Source organism: Oncorhynchus mykiss, chromosome 11 (genome assembly GCF_057628025.1).
Source record: "Oncorhynchus mykiss isolate SJ-2025 chromosome 11, ASM5762802v1, whole genome shotgun sequence".
NCBI classification, from domain to species: Eukaryota; Metazoa; Chordata; class Actinopteri; order Salmoniformes; family Salmonidae; genus Oncorhynchus; species Oncorhynchus mykiss.
This window is the reverse complement of record NC_143032.1, coordinates 16,691,103-16,714,263: the sequence shown is the minus strand read 5'-3', so window position 1 is coordinate 16,714,263 and position 23,161 is coordinate 16,691,103. Positions and strand designations below refer to the sequence as shown.

General features: G+C 47.7%; 2 protein-coding genes and 1 long non-coding RNA gene across 4 annotated transcripts; 1 reads left to right on the top strand and 2 right to left on the bottom strand.

The window, feature by feature from the left end:
* Positions 1–23: 23 nt before the first annotated feature.
* LOC110536562 (lipase member H) lies at positions 24–7,045 on the top strand. The gene is made up of 11 exons (XM_036935052.2): positions 24–767; positions 2,793–2,898; positions 3,004–3,286; positions 3,394–3,502; positions 3,610–3,711; positions 3,837–3,926; positions 3,997–4,164; positions 4,308–4,397; positions 4,515–4,623; positions 4,713–4,886; positions 6,142–7,045. Exons 1-11 carry the CDS (start codon positions 716–718, stop codon positions 6,224–6,226), a joined length of 1,368 nt encoding a protein of 455 aa, XP_036790947.1. The 5' UTR covers positions 24–715; the 3' UTR covers positions 6,227–7,045.
* On the bottom strand, positions 1,092–2,824 carry LOC149979512 (uncharacterized). The gene is made up of 2 exons (XR_016484406.1): positions 1,581–2,824; positions 1,092–1,187 (listed from the first exon to the last, which is right to left on the bottom strand). It is a non-coding gene; the product is annotated as an uncharacterized LOC149979512 (long non-coding RNA).
* On the bottom strand, positions 6,927–22,667 carry LOC110535387 (uncharacterized). Of its 2 annotated transcripts, none has more exons than XM_021620364.3 (11): positions 22,200–22,667; positions 21,580–21,623; positions 20,712–21,434; positions 19,357–20,274; positions 14,260–14,429; positions 14,007–14,112; positions 13,827–13,893; positions 13,587–13,720; positions 12,646–12,760; positions 12,392–12,506; positions 6,927–8,898 (listed from the first exon to the last, which is right to left on the bottom strand). In XM_021620364.3, the coding sequence occupies exons 2-11, from the start codon at positions 21,612–21,614 to the stop codon at positions 8,885–8,887; spliced, it is 2,397 nt and encodes a 798-aa protein (XP_021476039.3). In that variant the 5' UTR covers positions 21,615–21,623; positions 22,200–22,667; the 3' UTR covers positions 6,927–8,884. The 2 variants fall into 2 exon arrangements, with proteins under 2 accessions (XP_021476039.3, XP_021476038.3); XM_021620363.3 differs by having other exon boundaries at positions 22,005–22,400.
* Positions 22,668–23,161: the final 494 nt, after the last annotated feature.

The following is a 23,161-nucleotide window of genomic DNA, read 5'->3' as shown; positions in this document are numbered from 1 at the left end:
CTCCATAGGGAGATGCTCCTGTCAGAACACAGCTGCCCCACAGAGAGCACTCCTGCCTGGGCTGGCCAGCGACAACCCCGGTCCTCACATGTATGGGAGAGTTGCGATTGATGGAATTGAGTACATAGAGGCAGATAGTATGAGAGAGGGATGGAGAGAATAGAGCATAAAGGAGAGGCAAGGAAGGAGAGATGGAGAAAGACTGATTAGGAGGTACATGGTGACTCATTGGAAACAGAGGATAATAATAGTAAGTGTCATGTCTCAAGCCTTCTCTTTCCCCTCTTGCAGTACAAGTCAATAATGCTTTATTAGCACTAAATATTACCAAAGACAAAAAAGTATGGGATCCAGTAGGAATAAAGAAATAGTTAGAATGACTATAATATACTGATGTACTTCGTCTCTCTCCTTCCATCGATCCTTCTCCTCTGTGTACAGTGAGATGTGTAATGAGTGGGGTGTTGTTGGCAGTGTGTTTGTGTTTTGTTGGCAGTGAGCGTGTTGCTCTACTCAAGAGTTTTATTGGTTCACCCAGATACCAACACACCTAGTCACCTCAACATCTCTCTGCTCTGGTCAGTTAGCTCTTCCCTCCCCTGCTCCCTCCCTCCCTCCCGCTCTCTGTATTACTAAGAGCTCCCATTCTTTCCTCTCTCAGACAAACCACCCTCTAGTATCTCCCTCCTTCTTTCCCTCTGTCTTGGTTGTAAGGATGTTACTCTGGCAACTCCTCGGTTTGGTGGGCTCCCTCATGCTCTGCAAAGGTAAGATTCATATTTCCATGATCAAAGTGTGTGTGTGGGTGTTGAGCTAGTTGTGTGAGGTCTGCCTGTTCTGACCCTATCACCCCTCTATCCCACAGTTTACAGAGAGAGAAAAGTGTTGTTTTCTGTCTCGCATCTGTTAGCACAGTGTTTCTCCAACCTCTCCCCCGGGACTTCCAGCCGTTCCATGTATTTCATCTATTCCACAGCTAGCACACCTGATTCAACTTGTCAACTAATCATCAAGCCCTTGACTAGGTGAACCAGAGCTGAAAAAAGCTAAAAAATAAAAAAAAATAACAATTAAACACAGCACACTGCTGCTCATGTTCCCAGGTGATTTTATAATAAGAATGTTTTTGACACGCAGGTCTTCATCAGGCATCCGTATCCCAGATGGGCAGTACTCAGTGATACTTCCTGAAACAGGAGGTACAAATATATAACATAAGTGCACAATATCAACATTGTGCACAATATCAACATTCATCAAAACATATGACCATACACCAGGAATGTGATCAATATTTACAGTAAAATATATTTACAGTAAAATATATACACACACACAGAATATTCAATTTGGGTGAAAAAGTACACAAATCATTTGGACATTTTGGAACTATAAAAATGGTTTTAAGTCGAATTAAGGCCAAGAAGAGACTGTGGATCCAGAAAGATTCCCTTTGAAGTTTCCTCTCCGTCTTCCTCCCCTCCGTGACATCTTGACCATTTCTATTCCAATGTATCTCAGAGAACTAACAGGATGTCCAGCTTGAACAAAATGAACAGCAACAGGGTTTTTTGTCTCACCTGTCCGTATATGCGGCGGTGCTCACTGATCCGCGTCTTAATGCTTCTACGGCTTTTCCCTGTGCAAGACAGACCACAGGGACATTTCAACATGTAAACTACACTGGTGGGCATGCAGGTAATCAGGCCTCTGATCTGAAATCTTAGTCCTGTGCGGGGGTGGTTAAATGAGTCACATTTCTACGTGAAACTGCATTGAGCACATTGGCCATTGGCCACATTTTGAATTAGTTCAGAGCTACAACAAATTTGTTAAAACAACGGGGGTCACTGAGGAGTTTTGAGAACCACGGTGTTAGCAGACTCCAGGTTTCAGACGTCATTCTACACTCCCTCCAGAACAGACTCAAATAACTGGCATGTATGTGCCTTCTCTTCCCCAACTATCCCTGAGTGGAGAAATTAGAGTGTGCAGTGTGTGTGCATGGGCGTAAGTGTGTGTGTGTGTGTACTTCTGTGAGGTCACGGGTCATGAATTGAGGACAGGAAGATTGTTGAGAAAGGGGATTGGGGCCACAGAGGAAGATAGAAAGCTGTGACAGGATGAGCTGCTTTTTTTATAGCACCTTGATCCAATTGAGAGTAACAGCAGAGGACAATCTGCTAATTAGAGAGCATGGATCACCACTAAAGCCGCTAGCATGACACTGAGAGCTAGCCTACATGCTAACACTAATAACCTGTGGTTTGAACGTTAACATGCTACATGCTAATGCTACCGAATCATGACACTCAATGCTACATGGTAAAACTCATGATGCAGTCTTGTAGTTAATGCTACATGGTAAAAGGCTAAAGCCCCTAGCGCCATACAGTCAAAGCCTGGCTGCAGTCAAGGAGGGACACTACAGTATCACAAAGCAAAACAAACCACAGAGGAGGATAATTTTCCAGAGCAAGGTTCAGACCGGCACCTTTAACCTTTCACCTGTGACAAAGAACAGTGGCTAGGGGAGGGGGAGAAAGTGAGACAGAATGGTAGGGGTGAATAGCAATGTAAAGAGGTCAGAGTTAGGCCAGTGCTTATCTATCTTTTATAAATGCAAATCTTTGGTATTCACTCTGTCTTCATTCACCAGCTGTCTGCTCATGTTTAAATGCATAAGGAAAGAAGAATGCGTTGGGGTTCACAGTAAGATCAGAGAATGACCTGATGCCGACCTAGCAGGGTATCAATGAGCACATGTACACATCCTCCCCTTCTCTCCCCAGGCCAGAATAATGGTGTAGGTGAACTGTGTGATGACTTTACAGACCTGGACTTCCATGAGTGCTTCCTTGGGACCACCCTGAATGTTAAGCTGCTGCTCTATACCAAGTAGGTTAGAGTGTGTGTGTGAACATGAATGTGTGTGCCTGTGGTTCGGTTAAAAAGTAAAAATGACACATTTTCCACATAAAAGTATTCCCCTCCTTCCACTAGGTCTAACCTGCGCTGCGGAAGAGAGGTGAACCACCACCACCTGTCCTACCAGCCACTCTTCAACTTCTCCCTGCCCACGGCCTTCGTCATCCATGGCTACCGGCCCACTGGGGCCCCTCCGGTCTGGGTGGATCACATCGTCCAGCTGCTGTCTGAGCAGGAGGACATGAACATCCTGGTGGTGGACTGGAACAGAGGAGCTGCTAACCTTAACTACTTCACTGCTGTGGCCAACACCCGACAGGCTGCCAACAACCTCACCGGCTTCATACTCAGCATGCAGGTGTGTGTGTGGGGGGAGGGGGATATTGCTAGTTTTCTGTGACTCATTAATCAGTTGTTCTATGAGTCTTGTGTCAATGTTGCTAATTGTTCACTGTGTGTGTTTAGGAGGAGGGAGCGCCTCTGAGTTCAATCCACCTGATCGGGGTGAGTCTAGGAGCTCACCTAGCTGGGTTTGTAGGAGCAAACCTGAAGGGCAAGATTGGCCGCATTACAGGTAGGAGAGAGAGACTGTTTGTGACTGAAAAGCTACTATTTGATTGATTGATTGACTTAATTTATTGATGCATTAATGAATGTATTAATTGATTCATTGTTGTCCAGGTCTGGACCCAGCAGGGCCCATGTTCACTGGAGCGACTGCTGAGGAGAGACTAGACCCTTCAGATGCCATGTTTGTAGACGTACTACACACTGACATGAACTGCAAGTACTGACATGCTGTGTGTTTGTGTGGGGGGCGAGGGATTCTCTAGGTGTTTTTGTGATAAGTGTAATTTCATGTCCTGTATTATCTGTAACTTTGGGATCTTCCTATTTTTTTCACGTAGCGTTTGGGCTCAGAGGTCAACATGGCCATATTGACTACTATGCCAACGGAGGATCTGATCAGCCAGGCTGCCCCAAGACCATCTTCTCAGGTGAGACTAACACACACACACACCACACACAATAACTCATGTTATAACTCAAAGCTTTTCTCTTTCGTAGGGAAGTCGTATTTCGTGTGTGACCACCAGCGCTCTGTGTTCCTGTACCTGTGTGCTCTCAACCGGACCTGCAGCCTCACAGGCTACCCTTGCTCCTCCTACAGCGACTTCCTGGATGGGCGGTGTCTGCAGTGTGAAGCCTTTAAACCCGCCCCCTGTCCCATGCTAGGTGAAAGGACAACCTTCCAACTAAACCCAGAATCTCACTCAATCTGTAAACATGGGAAAATGTGTTTGTCATCAAATCTTCTATCAAGTAGTTTGATTGCCATACCAACCATCCTGAATGATGTATCCATGGTTACCCCGCAGGTTACGACATCAGCAGGTGGAGGGATACTCTGTTGCGATTGGGTCAGACCAAGGCCTATTTCACCACCACTGCCACATTACCTTATCAAAGTAAGTCCCACACCCCTTACTATCAATCAGTGATTAACATACATAATGCTTCTATAGCAGTGATTTCTCAAATATGAATTGTGTGTGTATAACACAGTGTGTGTCCTGTGTGTGTAGAGACCAGCTACAGGGTGGACATGGTGACATGGAACCAGTACCTGCGCTGGGGAGTCATCATCCTCAGACTACACAGTGGCAGGAACTTCAGTGAGGCACGCATAGACCGGTAAGTCTCTCACACACACATATACACATTTGACAGTAAGACCTCTAACTCTCTATCCCACTTACCCTCTCCATTCCTCTCCTCCACAGTAAGCGGTTCAAGTTTGAGCAGTATACCTCCACCCGTCTGTTGGTCCAGTTTGATGAGCACCTGCAGCCCGTCCAGAAGATATCCCTCCGCATCGCAAGCGGCAATATGATAGGCCCTCGCTACAAAATCAGACTACTCCACATCCGCCTCACCCCCCTGGAGCAACCCGACAGGTGAGACCCCCCACACACACATACACTTTTCCCTCCCTCCTCTCTCCCCAGTCATCCTCCCTCCCTCACGCCTCTCTCCTCAGTCGTCCTCCCTCCCTCCCGCCTCTCTCCCCAGTCGTCCTCCCCCCTCCCGCCTCTCTCCCCCCCCTCCCGCCTCTCTCCCCAGTCGTCCTCCCTCCCTCCCTCCCGCCTCTCTCCCCAGTCGTCCTCCCTCCCGCCTCTCTCCCCCCCCTCCCTCCCGCCTCCCGCCTCTCTCCCCAGTCGTCCTCCCTCCCCAGTCGTCCTCCCTCCCGCCTCTCTCCCCAGTCGTCCTCCCTCCCTCCCTCCCCAGTCGTCCTCCCTCCCTCCCGCCTCTCTCCCCAGTCGTCCTCCCTCCCTCCCTCCCGCCTCTCTCCCCAGTCGTCCTCCCTCCCGCCTCTCTCCCCAGTCGTCCTCCCTCCCGCCTCTCTCCCCAGTCGTCCTCCCTCCCTCCCTCCCGCCTCTCTCCCCAGTCGTCCTCCCTCCCGCCTCTCTCCCCCCCCTCCCTCCCGCCTCTCTCCCCAGTCGTCCTCCCTCCCCAGTCGTCCTCCCTCCCTCCCGCCTCTCTCCCCAGTCGTCCTCTCTCCCCAGTCGTCCTCCCTCCCTCCCTCCCGCCTCTCTCCCCAGTCGTCCTCCCTCCCTCCCGCCTCTCTCCCCAGTCGTCCTCCCTCCCTCCCGCCTCTCTCCCCAGTCGTCCTCCCTCCCTCCCTCCCGCCTCTCTCCCCAGTCGTCCTCCCTCCCTCCCGCCTCTCTCCCCAGTCGTCCTCCCTCCCTCCCGCCTCTCTCCCCAGTCGTCCTCCCTCCCTCCCTCCCGCCTCTCTCCCCAGTCGTCCTCCCTCCCTCCCTCCCGCCTCTCTCCCCAGTCGTCATCCCTCCCTCCCGCCTCTCTCCCCAGTCGTCCTCCCTCCCTCCCCTCTCCCCAGTCGTCCTCCCTCCCTCCCCTCTCCCCAGTCGTCCTCCCTCCCGCCTCTCCCCAATCGTCCTCAATCCCTTCCGCCTCTCCCCAGTCGTCCGTCCTCCCTCCCGCCTCTCCCGTCATCCTCCCTCCCTCCCGCCTCTCCCCAGTCATCCTCCCTCCCCAGTCGTCATCCTCCCTCCCCAGTCATCCTCCCTCCCGCCTCTCCCCAGTCATCCTCCCTCCCTCCCGCCTCTCCCCAGTCATCCTCCCTCCCGCCTCTCCCCAGTCATCCTCCCTCCCGCCTCTCTCTCCAACTATAACTTTCTCTCATCCCTCCAGCCCGCTGATGTGTCGCTATGACATCATCATGGAGGAGAATATTGAGGTGGCGTTCCGCCCACTGCCCTGCGACCCTCGCCTCTGAGCCATCACCGGCGACCGCTCCCCTCACATACACACAGGGCCTCCAGGGTCTCCCCAGTCACACGCAGAACCAAAAGGGGCAGAAAGTTGACCGCGTTCACCCTCACACTGCCCGTCTTGTCTAGCCAAGCTGCGGGATCACAGGCTTTGGCATACCAGGGGTGTCAAACTCATTCCATGGGGGGCCTAGTGTCTGCTGTTTAGGTCTTGAATTCTTACAAAATCAGTGACCTTAACTCAAGGGAGGAGCGAATACCCGCAGACACTCGGCCCTCCGTGGAACAAGTTGACACGTCATAGAAGGTGAAGACTAGGTGGAGCCATCACCATGTTTCTGACTGCTCTCCAGTTCTTTCAGATGATTACAGAGGGCCTTCCGATTGTTCTTTGGGAGGACAACAGAACACTGGTGGACCATACAGACATTATTTAAGTCATTAATAATGATGCTGCTCAGAGGGATTTAACTTATCATGAGGGTTTTTTGGACTGCTCTCTGCCTTACGAAGGATGGTCATGTTGCTATGACATTTCTGTATTTTAATGCAGACAGAGGGCATTCATAACCTGCTATAGCCAGTCATAGGCTCTTATAACTTCAGTGTAGCTCCTGGTTTGTGTGGGAGTCAGTATATTGTCCATTTGTATTGCAACTCTGACATAACTGAGCAGCTGAAAAGAAAGACTTGAAATAATGGAAATTGATTAAAAAGTCAAGATGTTTTTATTGTGTAAAAGTCTGTGGTACTGTGGTGTAAAGACATTTTTTATGGACTTTGTATTTCTACCTACATTTGAAATAAATGCTGTGTGCGTTTCACTGTGATCGTCTGACTGGATTCTCTGCCAGATCCCATATCACCTCTGCTTGCTCTTGTGGGGTTAAAGGTTAAGGCCTGCCTGTGTTTCTGCTAAGCACTATCCCAACTTGATATCCACCTGTAGAGCTGGGCATCCTCTTCCCCAGTCAGCTCTGGTTAGTCCAGCGGGCATCAATCCACCGGTCAGTCTCCACTGACCATAGAATAGCAGTCTGACCTATCCGTAACTACCTACAAATTTGGCCTAGGTGGAAGTAGGCACCTGTTAAATATCAGCAAGGATCACCTCTGTACCTGACCTTAAGCGCTCACACACAGGTGTACAGGTGAGAGCTGTGGGGAATACTGAGTATTAATACAGGTAATGACCAAATTGTCTGTACTCATGTAAGATGCATTTTTACTACTACGCTCAAGAGGGACTTTTACTACCTTACACTAACACGCTTGCCAACATGGTATTTGAAGTAATCTATTATTTGATATTTTTTTCCATCGGTAAGCAATGCATACAGCCAACAAAAAGCAGCGTTCACTTACTCAGAATATACTTCATGAATGAAAGGACCAATGAATGAATTAGGTGGCTCCTCACTAACAGGATGTTCCCCTTCTGGCTCAGGGTCCTCCCCCCCTGCATTATGACATCACTTCCCCACAACACTACTTTGTCAGGAGACTTTACATGTTCTGTTGGCCAGTGTCAGTACAGGTGTAGGTCAGATAATGGAAAAGGTGCCAGGTAATCAAGCAGCAGAAAATAAGAGATGCCGGTTCTAAGGTCAGGCTGTCTACGTGTGTTATAATATACACCACATGACCAAAAGTATGTGGACACCTGCTCATCGAACATCTCATTCCAAAATCATGGGCATTAATATGGAGTTGGTCCTCCCTTTACTGCTATAACAGCCTCCATTCTTCTGGGAAGGCTTTCCACTAGATGTTGCTGTGGGGACTTGCTTCCATTCAGCCACAGGAGCATTAGTGAGGTTGGGCACTGATATTGGGCGATTAGGCGTGTTCTAATTCATCCCAAAGGTGTTCGATGGGGTTGAGGTCAGGGCTCTGTGCAGGCCAGTCAAGTTCTTCCACACCGATCTCGACAAAGCATTTCTGTATGGACCTTGCTTTCATTTGGCCAGGTAGGGTTCTCCTGGCATCCTCCAAACCCAGATTCGTCCGTAGGGCTGCCAGATGATGAAGCATGATTCATCACTCCAGAGAACGCATTTCCACTGCTCCAGAGTCCAATGGCGGTGAGCTTTACACCACTCCAGCCGACGCTTGGCATTGCACATGGTGATCTTAGGCTTGTGTGCAGCTGCTTGACCACGGAAACCCATTTCATGAAGCTCCCGACAAACAGTTCTCGTGCTGACATTGCGTCCAGAGGCAGTTTGGAACTCTGTATTGAGTGTTACAACTGAGGACAGACGGTTCTGTGAGCTTGTGTGGCCTACCACTTCACGGCTGAGCCGTTGTTGCGCCAAGACGTTTTCACTTCATAATAACAGCACTTACTTGACCGGGGCAGCTCTAGCAGGGCAGAAATTTGACAAACTGACTTGTTGGAAAAGGTGGCATTCTATGACAGTGCCATATTGAAAGTCACTGAGCTCCTCAATAAGGTAATTCTACTACCATTGTTTGTCTATGGAGATTGCATGGCTGTGTGCTCGACTTTATACACCCGTCAGCTACAGGTGTGGCTGAAATAGCTGAATCTACTAATTTGAAGGGGTGTCCACATACGTTTGTATATACAGTTGGCCTGGTCACTCCTCTGAGCTCAACAGCTAACCTCACACAACCCCAGGCTCCATCCAAGAGTCCATTCACCAGTTGGCACCTGAGAGGGCGAGAAAGAGAATATAGGTGTTAAGTTAAAAACAGCAGGTTCAGGTGTGCTATGGTTGTAATGGTCCCATTAGTGGACAAGATGGCTAAATGGGAGGATTTGATTCGCTCAGGGTCAGACATGGAAATGAATGAGATCTAGGAACCAGATGAACAGACTAACAATGTAACCAGACAGGAAGGTAAACAGAGTCAAGACCCTGTCATAGGAATTACATAGTCAATCAATCAATCAATCAATCAACCAATCAGTGATCGATTGAGGTCACTTAACATGGATGGGAAGTTCTGCTCGTCTGAACAGGTCTGTGTGTTACAACAGTCTAACTTCTGTGTCCTTTTGAGTACTTTTGTGAAACATCACAGTTGAAAAATATATGGCAATTAGAAATCCAAAATGGATGGTGTTGAAAGATAGATGGGAGAGGTTGAATGGAGCTGAAGGGTGGGACTAATAACAAGATAAAGAACGTAAAACATACGGGGTCTGTAAAATGTATATAGGTTCAGAAATGTTGTGAAATAGCAGTTACAAATAGAAATATAAATAAAACAAACAATATAACTATTGTAAAATAGATTGTAAAATGTGTGTAATACTGTAATTTCTGGAATATTAAGCACACCTGAATATAAGCCACACCCACTAAATTATAAAAAAAAAAAATGTATTTTGTACATAAATAAGCCACACATGTCTATAAGCCGCAGGTGCCTACCGGTACATTGAAACAAATGAACTTTACACAGCCTTTAAACGAAACACGGCTTGTAACAAAAATTAAAAACAGTAGCCTACCAAGAAAGTCATTGGTCACTATCTTCCTCCTCCTGTGCACTGAAACCACTGAAGTCATCTCCTTCGGTGTCGGAGTTGAATAGCCTCAGAATTGCTTCATCCGATGTTGGATCGTTTTCATTGTTGCTCTCGTCACTTTCATCCGGAGGCAAATTCCCCGCTGAGCGCATGCTGCCCCTTCAACACGCAGCAGTCCAGCCTTTCCAAACCCGTTGATGATAGTGGATTTTTTGACAATGCTCCACGCTGTCAGGACCCACTGGCAGACTTGACCATAAGATGCTCTTCGCCTGTGGCCCGTTTTAGTGAAGGATTTGTCCCCACTTGTCATCCAAGCCTCCCACTGTACAAGGAGCGCCACCTTAAATGCACGATTTACACTGATGTCGAGTGGCTGCAAATACTTTGGGCCATCTGCTTTTCTTCCCTCTGAAAGCTTTTGTCTTTTTGCAGTCAGTTCCTCACGCTGCCGTTTCCAACGTCTTATCATCGACTCATTAAGGCCAAGCTCCCATGCAGCAGCTCTATTTCCTTTTCGAACAGCCAGAGTTATCGCCTTCAACTTGAAAGCTGCATCATATGCATTTCTCCGTGTCTTTGCCATGATGAGGGTGACAAAATGACTACCGTAATCAGAATGATGGGAAGTTTGGGCACGCTCGATTTACGTCACATTATGTGACGGTGCTCAGTTTTTTGGCGGCATGAATCTTGTGAAAGCGGGAAAAATCCATAAATTAGCCGCGTCATTGTATAAACCGCGAGGTTCAAAGTGTGGGAATAAAGTAGCGGCTTATAGTCCGGAAATTACGGTATGTAGAAACTGAAGGTAGAAGCCTAAGTGCTATTGTTTATTAGTTTACTCCAATTGGGGGAGGGGTTGTAGGGTTTGCGGGGAATAATAAAGGTATATTCTAAAAAAGTATGTATGTATATACACACACACACACTGCTCAAAAAAATAAACGGAACACTAAAATAACACATCCTAGATCTGAATGAATTAAATACTCTCATTAAATACTTTTTTCTTTACATAGTTGAATGTGCTGACAACAAATGCATACAAAAATTATCGATGGAAATCAAAATTATCAACCCATGGGGGTCTGGATTTGGAGTCACACTCAAAATTAAAGTGGAAAACCACACTACAGGCGAATCCAACTTTGATGTAATGTCCTTAAAACAAGTCAAAATTAGGCTCAGTAGTGTGTGTGGCCTCCACGTGCCTGTATGATCTCCCTACAACGCCTGGGCATGCTCCTGATGAGGTGGCAGATGGTCTCCTGAGGGATCTCCTCCCAGACCTGGACTAAAGCATCCGCCAACTCCTGGACAGTCTGTTGGTGGATGGAGCGAGACATGATGTCCCAGATGTGCTCAATTGGATTCAGGTCTGGGGAACGGGCGGGCCAGTCCATAGCATCAATGCCTTCCTCTTGCAGGAACTGCTGACACACTCCAGCCATATGAGGTCTAGCATTGTCTTGCATTAGGAGGAACCCAGGGCCAACCGCACCAGCATATGGTCTCACAAGGGGTCTGAGGATCTCATCTCGGTACCAAAAGGGAGCCAGGCTACCTCTGGCGAGCACATGGAGGGCTGTGCGGCCCCCCAAAGAAATGCCACCCCACACCATGACTGACCCACCGTAAAACCGGTCATGCAGGAGGATGTTGCAGGCAGAACGTTCTCCACGGCGTCTCCAGACTCTGTCACGTCTGTCACATGTGCTCAGTGTGAACCTGCTTTCATCTGTGAAGAGCACAGGGTGCCAGTGGCGAATTTGCCAATCTTGGTGTTCTCTGGCAAATGCAAAACGTCCTGCACGGTGTTGGGCTGTAAGCACAACCACCACCTGTGGACGTCGGGCCCTCATACCACCCTCATGGAGTCTGTTTCTGACCGTTTGAGCAGACACATGCACATTTGTGGCCTGCTGGAAGTCATTTTGCAGGGCTTTGGCAGTGCTCCTCCTGCTCCTCCTTGCACAAAGGCGGAGGTAGCGGTCCTGCTGCTGGGTTGCCCTCCTACAGACTCCTCCACATCTCCTGATGTACTGGCCTGTCTCCTGGTAGCGCCTCCATGCTCTGGACACTATGCTGACAGACACAGCAAACCTTCTTGCCACAGCTCTCATTGATGTTCCATCCTGGATGAGCTGCACTACCTGAGCCACTTGTGTGGGTTGTAGACTCCGTCTCATGCTACCACTAGAGTGAAAGCACCGCCAGCATTCAAAAGTGACCAAAACATCAGCCAGGAAGCATAGGAACTGAGAAGTGGTCTGTGGTCACCACCTGCAGAACCACCCCTTTATTGGGGGTGTCTTGCTAATTGCCTATAATTTCCACCTGTTGTCTATTCCATTTGCACAACAGCATGTGACATTCATTGTCAATCAGTGTTGCTTCCTAGGTGGACAGTTTGATTTCACAGAAGTGTGATTGACTTGGAGTTACATTGTGTCCCCTTTATTTTTTTGAGCAGTGTATATATGAATATGTACGGGTGTGTGTGTGTGTGTATACCAAAAAAAGATATGGGGGATTGGAAATGATGCAGACAATTACATTACTGCTTCCATCAATCTTTCTGCAATATTAAGCTGTTCCACAAAGAAAAAGCTTGTGTCCTTGTTTTGAACTCACTATATATTTATGTTTTGGGGTGCTTACTGACCGTTAATATTGCGGTTCTGTTGCCTTATTGGTCCCAGATGGTTGCCGGGGAGATTAGGAGACCGGTTGTTCCTCCGCTGGCCGCCCATGTTTTGTCTAACTATGCCTCCTCTCCTCTGAGCCCGAGAGTTAGAGCAAGAGAGAGAGCGAGAGAAGTCAGAAGCCTGAGAGATATTTCAGAGAAAGACAGATAGTTTCCACTGTTCCACCTACACCCCTACTAAATGTGAACACATACATGCACACAGTTCTCACCATCTCTCCGGGCCACTTCCCTCCTCTCTGTGGTAGGCCTGGCCATCCTGAAGAGAAGCCATCCTCTTCCTCCTGAACCTCCTCTTCCCCACTACCATACTCCTCATGATGGTCACTGTGACAGAAGGTGTGAGAGGGCGGGAGAATGACGAGACTGTGAAGTGTAAAAACGCACCCTTCCTCTACTTCTTGAGGTAATCACTGATCTGACAGATTGGGTGAACACAAGGATCCATAGATCAGTGAAAACTCCAAGAAAGGAATCATTTTCGTACTCAAACAAGGCAACTGTAGACATGCCGTCCCCCATGAATGACGCAGCCCCCCGGCTGAGTGACAATTCAAACTAGAATATACTGACAGTAAAACATCTGCCCGTTTTAGCGCCACCGTGTGGTCGACATTAAAGTTCTTGCATATGTTGAGTCTTGACGGTGTTTGCAACCTGTGTGACTGATTTATATGCAGCGGCCATGTTGTTTTAGGTACTAGTCTGGAAAATATTTTTCCATAGATGCCACATACTGTATCAAGTTTCATGCAGATCGTTCATTCGGTGTCAGCGTAACGTTTTAAGTGTTTTGCACAAAATTCAAAATGGCAGAAAATCCATCATGGCAAACTTGGGACCTATGTACCAAATTGTATGACTTTAGGTCAAATGAGGTGAGGGGCGTGACCTTTTAAAGTTTGAAAATGCAATCGCTTATTATAGTGCCACCATCTGGCCAGTCAATGTAATTTTGTAAATGTCAGATCTCTATGGCAAGACGCATCATTCACTCAAGCTGTTAAAATCACAACAGTGCACTCTGAAAAATCGTGACGAATGTACGAGCGTACTATAGTAAAAAGACAGATCCACTGTCCGCTCCCCGATTTCATTGTGGAGGACCACAAACCCCATCATGGCGTCACTGTGTTTTAGTGTGTAGTAGTACCTCCCAGCAACCAGGGGGCGCTGTGAGAGCCTGCCTCCAGGGATGGTGACCTTCACCCCTTCCAGCCTCTCCTGTCTCCTCCTCTCCAGGTCATGTCTCAGGTCTCCTGGGTCACTCACCGCCTGCTGCTGCTTCTGATCTCACACACACACACATTAATACACCATCAATAAATCCATCAGCCAATGAATCCATCCATCGACATATCAATCATTCCCCATTTAAAAACATGCATTGTACCTGCATGCGGCCAACTTTGGAGAAGAGAGGTTCCATCTCTGGCTCTGACAGACTCATTTTGAACCGCCTAGAGAGGAGAGAAGGAATAGAATATAGATACAGTTTATAAACAGCACATTGAAGACTTAAAAGCCATGGCTCTTAGAGTCTCATCACCGTGGTACCCAGGCATGTGTGTACCTGTTCAGAGTAGGCCTCTCTTCCTCCTGCTCCTCCTCAGGCAGACCATCTTGGGCGCCACAGAAACGCTCGGTCAGCTTTACACTATCACCCCTAAAGTAATGCTCTGGAGAGGGGGAGAGAGAGAAATATCTTTCGGTTCTGTTTAAATGTGTGTGAAGGAGCGTCTATGGGCTGTGCATGTGTGTACAAGTGACTGTGTGCACGCGCATATTTGTGTTGTGTATAGTATTTCTGCATTTCGCATCCTAACCTTTGACCTGGTGCACCAGGGTGATGATCTCCTGGGCAAAAGTCCCAGAGTGCATTGTGGACTCCCGGTAAGTCCCAGAATGCTCTAGCATGGGTAGGAAGTCGAGGCGCTGGCGGCCCACATTGACAAGATCCAACGACAGCTGGCGGTCTGAAGAGTAGCACAGCTGGCTGTAGGGTAGATGAGAGCGAGATGAGCAATGGAGAGGAAAAAAGCAGTAGTCCCTTTACCCTCTTGGATCAGGCCTGAATACCAGGGCTTAACTGTGTTGGACAATCAAGGCTAATTCATAATAGTACTAGTAGCTGGTTAAATAGAGCGTGTACTGCTGTAGCTGGTTAGTGGTGCGTGTACTGCTGTAGCTGGTTAGTGGAGCGTGTACTGCTGTAGCTGGTTAGTGGAGCGTGTACTGCTGTAGCTGGTTAGTGGAGCGTGTACTGCTGTAGCTGGTTAGTGGAGCGTGTACTGCTGTAGCTGGTTAGTGGAGCGTGTACTGCTGTAGCTGGTTAGTGGAGCATGTACTGCTGTAGCTGGTTAATGGAGCGTGTACTGCTGTAGCTGGTTAAATAGAGCGTGTACTCCTGTAGCTGGTTAAATAGAGCGTGAACTGCTGTAGCTGGTTAAATAGAGCGTGTACTGCTGTAGCTGGTTAAATAGAGCGTGTACTGCTGTAGCTGGTTACTGGAGCGTGTACCGCTGTAGCTGGTTAAATAGAGCGTGTACCGCTGTAGCTGGTTACTGGAGCGTGTACTGCTGTAGCTGGTTACTGGAGCGTGTACTGCTGTAGCTGGTTAATGGAGCGTGTACTGCTGTAGCTGGTTAATGGAGCGTGTACTGCTGTAGCTGGTTAATGGAGCGTGTACTGCTGTAGCTGGTTAATGGAGCGTGTACTGCTGTAGCTGGTTAATGGAGCATGTACTGCTGTAGCTGGTTAATGGAGCGTGTACTGCTGTAGCTGGATAAATAGAGCGTGTCCTGCTGTAGCTGGTTACTGGAGCGTGTACTGCTGTAACTGGTTACTGGAGCGTGTACTGCTGTAACTGGTTAGTGGAGCGTGTACTGCTGTAACTGGTTAGTGGAGCGTGTACTGCTGTAGCTGGTTAGTGGAGCGTGTACTGCTGTAGCTGGTTAATGGAGCGTGTACTGCTATAGCTGGATAAATAGAGCGTGTACTGCTGTAGCTGGTTAATGAGAGCGTGTACTGCTGTAGCTGGTTAATGGAGCGTGTACTGCTGTAGCTGGTTAATGAGAGCGTGTACTGCTGTAGCTGGTTAATGGAGCGTGTACTGCTGTAGCTGGTTAATGAGAGCGTGTACTGCTGTAGCTGGTTAATGGAGCGTGTACTGCTGTAGCTGGTTACTGGAGCGTGTACCGCTGTAGCTGGTTAATGGAGCGTGTACTGCTGTAGCTGGTTAATGGAACATGTGGAAAGGGTGTGATTTAAGTAACAACTGTAGTTTGGGACAGCAGTCATTTGTTCTTAATTAAATTTGCTGTAGGGAGTTGTGGTTATCTGCTGGATCTCTTACATAAATATAGCTTAATATTGTACTGAACAACCTTACCTTGACCAAAGTATCTGTAAAACACACTATACTTACCTTTACATTGTAAAGCTTTAGGAAAAATGGCTGATTAAGTACACCATCTACAAGAGCTGTTGGTTTGAATTATTTGTAAGTCCAAATAAGGCCTATAGGAGTTTGAAACGCAACAGGAAGAGAGACATTTCTCGTCTCCAGGGATGTATTAGCGAAACGCTGAATGTCAGTTGAGATAACGGGTGGTAACGTAAATGCCTATGCTAAAAGCGTATGTGGCGTAAAAGGTGTGTTAAATCGCCCTGCAATTTTTATTTTTTTTTACAAGTGAACAGCATTTAACCTCGACTACATCCCTTACCACTTCCTGTGCCAGTGTGAGGTTGTGTAAAGGACACTGGCATGGGTCAAAGGTGAAAGTTCATGCTTCTTCCATTTTTTTCACTCTGCATTTCTCGTCAATCAACTTCTGGATGTTAGTGATCCACTTGCTGTGGTGAAAGGTCAGCATTGTGGTTCTTGTCCTTGATCGGTCTAAATTGGACAGTATGGCTCGTCCTTGAATGGTCCAATGTGGACAGTATGGTCTCTTAAAGGAGTCGTTATCGCTGTGAACAGGTTGCATCTTGAGTATGTAGTGTAGACTGCGAAGGGCAGATCCCATCAGTATAGGAGACCTTATTACTAAGGGCTATTTGAGAGCAATACTCTGTTTTCATAAGGATTCATCCACACTGTACTAACTATTGGCTGATGCATTGGCTGTGTTTGAGGTTTGAACCATTGGTTTTAGTTATTTTTTTCCAAGTGTTAATTCTGCGGCCATTTCACTAGGCTGAGTCCAGTTTCGCTGTCAGGAATACCTTAGTCCTCACTGGGTTGGGTTTCCCCTCACTGTCATAGTACTTTGACAGAGCTCCGTTTCCCTGGTGCAAAATGGATGACAGTTCATCAATAGTCATGGTTCTGAGAGCCTCTTGGAGAAGAGACGTTCTTAGAGCTTGATGATTCTTACTGCATGAGAAGTCCACAAGTACCACTGTCAATAGTGGTGGTACAGTTAGTGGAATAGCTTCTAAGGGTCAAACCAAAAGCTTTATTTTCACGTGTTAAGTCCCAAAGTCGTTTTCACTCTTCATCATGGTGGTTATCGGCAGACATTCATCAAGCACTGCTTTTCTGACTGGACATCATCCTGATCATCGCCAGACCTTCACATTGCCTTCTGCTCTTCTCCACTCTTGCTTGGTCACCCAAGCCTTCATTTCATGGATTACTCTTGAAGGGTTTAATGACTGTGCTTCTCTATCCACTGACTTGGATTCTCCCTCGTCTGTTCACCTCCCTATGAGTTAAGCTGTAGCATCCAGTCTTTACTTGTCGTCATGCATCAAGCGGTGAACTCTGGTCTGGTAGAACTCAAAGCGAGTTGTAGTATGAACCTGTAGCGCTCGGTTGCTTTAAGGCCAACATCGTTACTTTGGATTGTCCTTCAGAGGTGAGATCAACTCAGTGCTGTGCTTTCAATTTCTTTGAGTGAACAGTTCTGTTTAAAGGAGAGCAGGTTGAAACACACTGTGGTCAAAAAAGCCAAGTAGATCAGGGGCCAGGCATCCGAGGATCTGTGGCGTAAACGTTATGGGAATGTTGGATCGATTTTGGCCTCAGAATTAAAGGTTTTGTGATGCAGTGGTTGCATCGAGTCCCAGTCTATTATTAACATTTCTCAAACTCCTTTAGGCTTTGACACTCAAGAGCATCATGGTTGATGAGGGTGAGCAATACCAGGCTTGAGGTCGCTTAAAGTCTTTGGAAAGCTTCACAGTGGGAATGAGTCCATCTCGCATGAACCACTTTGGATGAAGAATGAAAATTGTCCTAGAAAAAAACCTGCCTCTTTAACAGATCAAGTATAATGATCCTCTAGGAGCCTGCAGGATACAATACACACTCAATGACGGAAAGAACATGTTGACTTACCTTTAAACATTGATCTGAATGAAAGACAAAAGTTGAAACTATTTGACTGTCTTGACTAGAGCTGGTGTTTTGGTGTATCATCTTGCAGAACATGAGAAGGGGAATTGCTTATCGCAGTGACTAGCACTAAAACACTGTGCTTCTGAAATAAGTCATTTCACAGGGGTCTTTCTCTGATTAGCTGATCAAGAGTTCCCGGGTGGCACAGCGGTCTGAGGCACTGCATCTCAGTGGTAGAGGCGTGACTACAGACCCATGTTCGATCCCAGGCTGTATCACAACTGGCCATGGTCAGAAGTCCTATAGTGCGGCACAGAATTGGCTCAGCATCGTCCGGGTTGGGGAGGGTTTTTAACGGACTTGCCTAGTTAAATAAAAGGTAAAAAGAAGAAAAAAAAGAAGAAAAAAAAAGAGCTGATCATTCCAAGTGTTTCAAGGCATTGAAAACAAACATGGTGTTTCCAAATGGATGTTCCTGAAGTTCAGGGCACTTTCCCCACCCAAATGGTCTTCAGTCAGCCCCAGACCAAGACATTGATCCGGCCATGCAGTGGGTCAGTGACTGACATCTTATCAGGCTCACCAACACAATATGTATATGTGCAATCCTTCACTATAACAGAAAGACGCTTCTGCAGTTAGCGCAGTTCGGTTAGCAGCAAGACCTTTCCATTTTGTCCAGTAAGCGTGAGTAGCAGAAAGGTCTTCTCCACTCCTCTTCATCCAGTCTTAACCTCCCAGAGGTCCTTCAGCACGTTACACCATGCAGGCTCCTTGCTCTGTATAATTCCCTTGTGCTTGTTAATATCATTTCAGTTGTGTAGGATGAGATGGGTCTGATGACAGTAAATCTTTGCAAACATACAGCTGGTGTCTCTTCACACGTCAGCTGGTTGGTCTCTTGGTTGTCAGGGCTGCTCTTAGGGAAGTTGCAACCACTCCCTTTGTGAGTTGCCAATCATGTTGAATTGGATGAAAGGGAGATTTCTGAAGAACTGATGAGGAAAACCTCTCCCCTGAGCAGATGAGTGTTAGAAGTAGAACTACAGGTCCATTAGGTTATTCAGCCGATAGGTAGCCTTCTACTGTACCATCGCTGTTCTCTATTGTTGTGAAGCTGGTCTAACATTTTCTGCTCCTCTGGATGAGCAAGGAACACATTTTTCAGGAGATCCAGAATTTGTTCTTAACTGCATGCTCGGAGTTGCTGTCAAGAATTGATTCCACCTTCATATAACGCGTTTGAGAATGTGTCGGACAATAATGTAAAATGGCCACTCTGCTGAAAGAAGGCTTTGGCAATTCTCCATGTTTATCACTGAGTGATGCCCAACACCATGAAGGATTAGTTTGACGTAGGTATATAAATTGCATCCCATCACAGTAGAATACTTGCCTTGTAGAATCCTTGCTTTGTACAATCGAGAAATCAGTTTGACGAATCTTTCCTCCTCTAGCTGTCAATATCCTCAGAGCTTCTGACTATATATGTCTTCCTGCAGTCGAAAGCAAGCACTAAAAAGAAGCATGACCTTTCACCCTTGACCCCTAAACGTTGCTGCCCGAAACACCTTACCTGTTCTGGCCCATGGTGCGCTTCATGTCCACTTTGATGGTGAGTGTCTCCTCCTTGCCGGCGCCTATGCGAGGCATTGCCATGTCGTTCTGCTGCTGGTTCCAGTTGGGGTTGAGATCTCTAAGCTGAGGTTTCCTGGGTCCCATCCTGCACCGTGCCGGTGGCCGGCCTCCTCGTGGCCCTTGTCCCTGATCCTGCTCCCAGCGGGGCTCCATGTCGCTCTCTTCTGCCCAGCCGGGCTCCTCCTCTCTGGGCTCCATGTCCCAGTCATCTCCCCTGGGTTGGTACCTCTGGTGCGCCGGAGGGGAGTGCTGGGAGTTGGCACCCCGTGGTTGGTACCCCTGCTGTCCCTGGAGGAGAGGCTGGGGTTGGTTCCTGGAGGGCCCTATCTGTCTCTTGCCACCCCGGGCTGGGGCCTCCCTTGCCCAACAGAATGTACTGTTTCTGGCCTTGGGATCCGTGGGACTACCTCTATCCTGGAAGCCTATAGGCCGGGCTCTCCCCTGACGGTTAGGGCTTCTTTTGGACTCATGTATAGGCCCCCTCCTATTTTCATGGACAGGGCCCCTTTTGGACTCATGTATAGGCCCCCTCCTCTCATGTGCAGGCTGGCGCCTGGCCTCCTCTCTAGTATTGGACCTGCTGCCTGACTTCCTGAACCGATCCTCAGAGGCTCCGACCCGGTTGTGATGGTGACTGAATCGGTCGTGGCTGTGGCTCCGGTCGTGGCTGTGGTACGGTTCTGGCCCTCCGCTGTTCATAATACCATGTTCATGCTCCACGATGAGGGCTTTAGGCCCCCGGCCATTGTGGCCCCCTAGGGGGCCACTGCGCCCCAGTGGCCTCCCTCCTCCGTACCCTTCCCGGGGCCTCTCCAACGAGGGGCGGCGCTCCCTAAACTCTGTCTCCCTCCCGTACCTGTGTCGACATAAAGAGCAGGTGACATGGTTCAGCACTGACAGATGACATACAATTACGCTGACTACAGCTAATAGTTGGATTGATTTGTAATGTAGCTTTTGATTTATTTAGGAAAAAATGTATTATAGGAATAGAATTTAAGGGCCAATAGATCACAGGCTCGCACAGCCTCTAGATTGCAGCGGGTAATAATAGTAACGTTTTCAGCTATGTCATGTACTTAAGTGGTTCTCGAGGATCACAGAGACAATAACATGCGATGCATTTTAAGCCATGCAATAAAATCTACAACTACTATCTCGTTACACTATTGCAGAAGGGACATATTAGCAGGGTGAAGTTTGCACTTAGAAAAACAGGAAGCTGGGTTCTCCTCTCCAATTTTCTTCAGGCTTTTGGTCATAAAATTCCAGCGGAACACTGTTCAAATTTACCCAGGATTCACCGGTTCAACAGTTTCCCTCCGGTTCCGGTCAGAGATGGTGCTCCACTCTCTTTGCATGTCGTCTCTCTTCCTGTCTCTATAGGAACCGGGAGAATCTCCACCCTCACCCCGCCTCTCCCACTTCCCCCCACCCTGAACCCTCTCCCTGGGGCTGCGGTCCCTGGACCTCTCCTGGCTATAGTCCCCCTCTTCTCTCCTCCAACCTGCAGAGGGCGCTCTCTGGTGGTGGCTAGGACTGTAGTGAGTGTGCTGCGGGGCCAGTGATGGCAGCCTCTCTCTGGGTAGCCTCTGCGGGGAGGGGGGCAGCTTTCCTTCGCATCTTTGGAATTCTTCTTTCACTCTTCCTCTGCCACCCCCTCCTCCATCATGGGGGGAGAGCCTCCTGCGCTCGGCGTAGCCCAGCTCGTGGGGGGGCGGTGGGGTCCTGCAATGGTGGAAGTCCTCTGGGGGGAGGTGTTGGTCAGGCCTGTGGAGACCTGGGGAAATAGGTCTTCTGTGGCCCTTTGGCCGAAGGCTCCCTCTAGGCATAGGTCTTCTGTGGCCATCTGGGTGGATCTCGTCCATGAAGCGGACCCACTGGTCCTCGTGAGACTCCCCAGGGTTGCGGTTCTCTTCCCAGGGCAGCCTGCCCAGGTCAGCCAAAACCTGCTGGGGGTCGAAGTCTGGGTCGTCCCAAGGGAACCTCCGGGCATCTTGCCTCCGTGGACTGCCTCTGTAATAACACAAAAAACAATCATATATTTTAACTGTAAAGCACCCTTCATACAGTGTGCCGAGTTGAGCCAACATTGTGAAGGAAATGTATTGACCCACACACTGGACTAGCATGTCAAATGAACAGTGTGCAAGGTATTCACCTGTGAGAATAATGTGGCGATCGTGGCCTTGACATTCTCTCCACCTTGAGAAATCAGTGGACAAAGAGAAAGAGTATGAATGAGTAACATACTGAGATAGTGAAATGACCACCACAAACCGTTGCCTAGCCGTGACACCATACACCATACATCAACATCAGATTTGTTTACATTTTGGCAGTTGATACAGCAAGATAACACCACCAAAACTCCGGTTATGAGAGTCTCCTTCTTTCCCATGTTGCTTAACTTAGGGCAGGCAACAAAGGGCTTGAAATGTATAACATCATAACACTCGCATTAATACAAGCATTTCGCTACACTCGCATTAACATCTGCTAACCATGTGTATGTGACCAATAAAATTTGAATTGACCAAAGCCACGTTACGCTAGCTATCTAGACCAGGCTAAAAACCAACTTACCACGAAGAAAACCACTGGGGACGATGAGAGCAGCTCAAAATAGACCTTTTTTTACAGTGCAGTGGTTTACTGAAGATTGACACAAATAGCTAAACATCTGAATGGTTAATTGGGGACTATTTTGTCGTTGTAGCCAACTAGCTAGCTAACTAGCATTGCTAATATTGCAATGTAGCAAGCTAGCATGGCACTTACCCGATTGCACGTTTCTGTCGAAATTAGAAGATACGAACACCAAAACACCAGTCTCGCACACACGATTACACTACTAGCTAGACAGAAGTAATACGTAGTGATGTTACGTTTGACACCGGAGCACCGATGTATGCGTCGAAATCGCTAAGCTGCAGATAGAACAATGAGACAGATATTTCACCGGATGTATAAATGTGAAGCATCCGCTTGGCGTTTTGAGAGGAAGCCCACTGGCGGGTGTTGTGCCGAAAATCCCCCCACATTGCTGCGACTTGCTTGCTAGTTGAGATATCTGCTCTTCACTCCGTTGTCCGTTTAAACTACATTTCACTGATCTTAGTAGCAGAAATCATTTTTGTCTGCAGTTTTCGGTTTGGCCATTTGTTTCAAGTGTATGTGGCGGTTCTAGCTTTTAGGTACGGCCCGGCAAGATGCCGCCCGTACCTAAATCCGCTACTGATTTGTATTAGTATATAAATAAATATCTTTGCCAAAATTAGTCATCTCTCCCTTGTCTTATTCTACTAGTATTTTTGAAGGCATAAGGGTAATAATTAAGCCATAGTTGTTCGACTCCAGCCACAAAATTAAGGAAATTAGAAGGGGTGGATTTTCTGCACAACACCTGTTCCGACAGTGGGAGAAGGTGAACGCGATAGATTGACAGACAGACAGACAGACATTCCCACTTTCTCATCCATGAAACATTTGATTTCGATACATTTTTCTGTTGCCAAATCTAAAATATGTTTTGAACAAAGTTTGCCAAATCTAAAATATGTTTTGAACAAAGTTTTCTATGTTTTACCATTGCAAACGTTTTTAAGAATCACGTTGTTTAGAAGGATAAGGTAGGCATTCCCTGACGAAAATATGCAGATAATGCTAGAACGCGTCAATAGAATATTGCTAGCTCGTGCTTGTTCTGCCCACTATGACTAATTTGCTCCCGTTGGAAATGA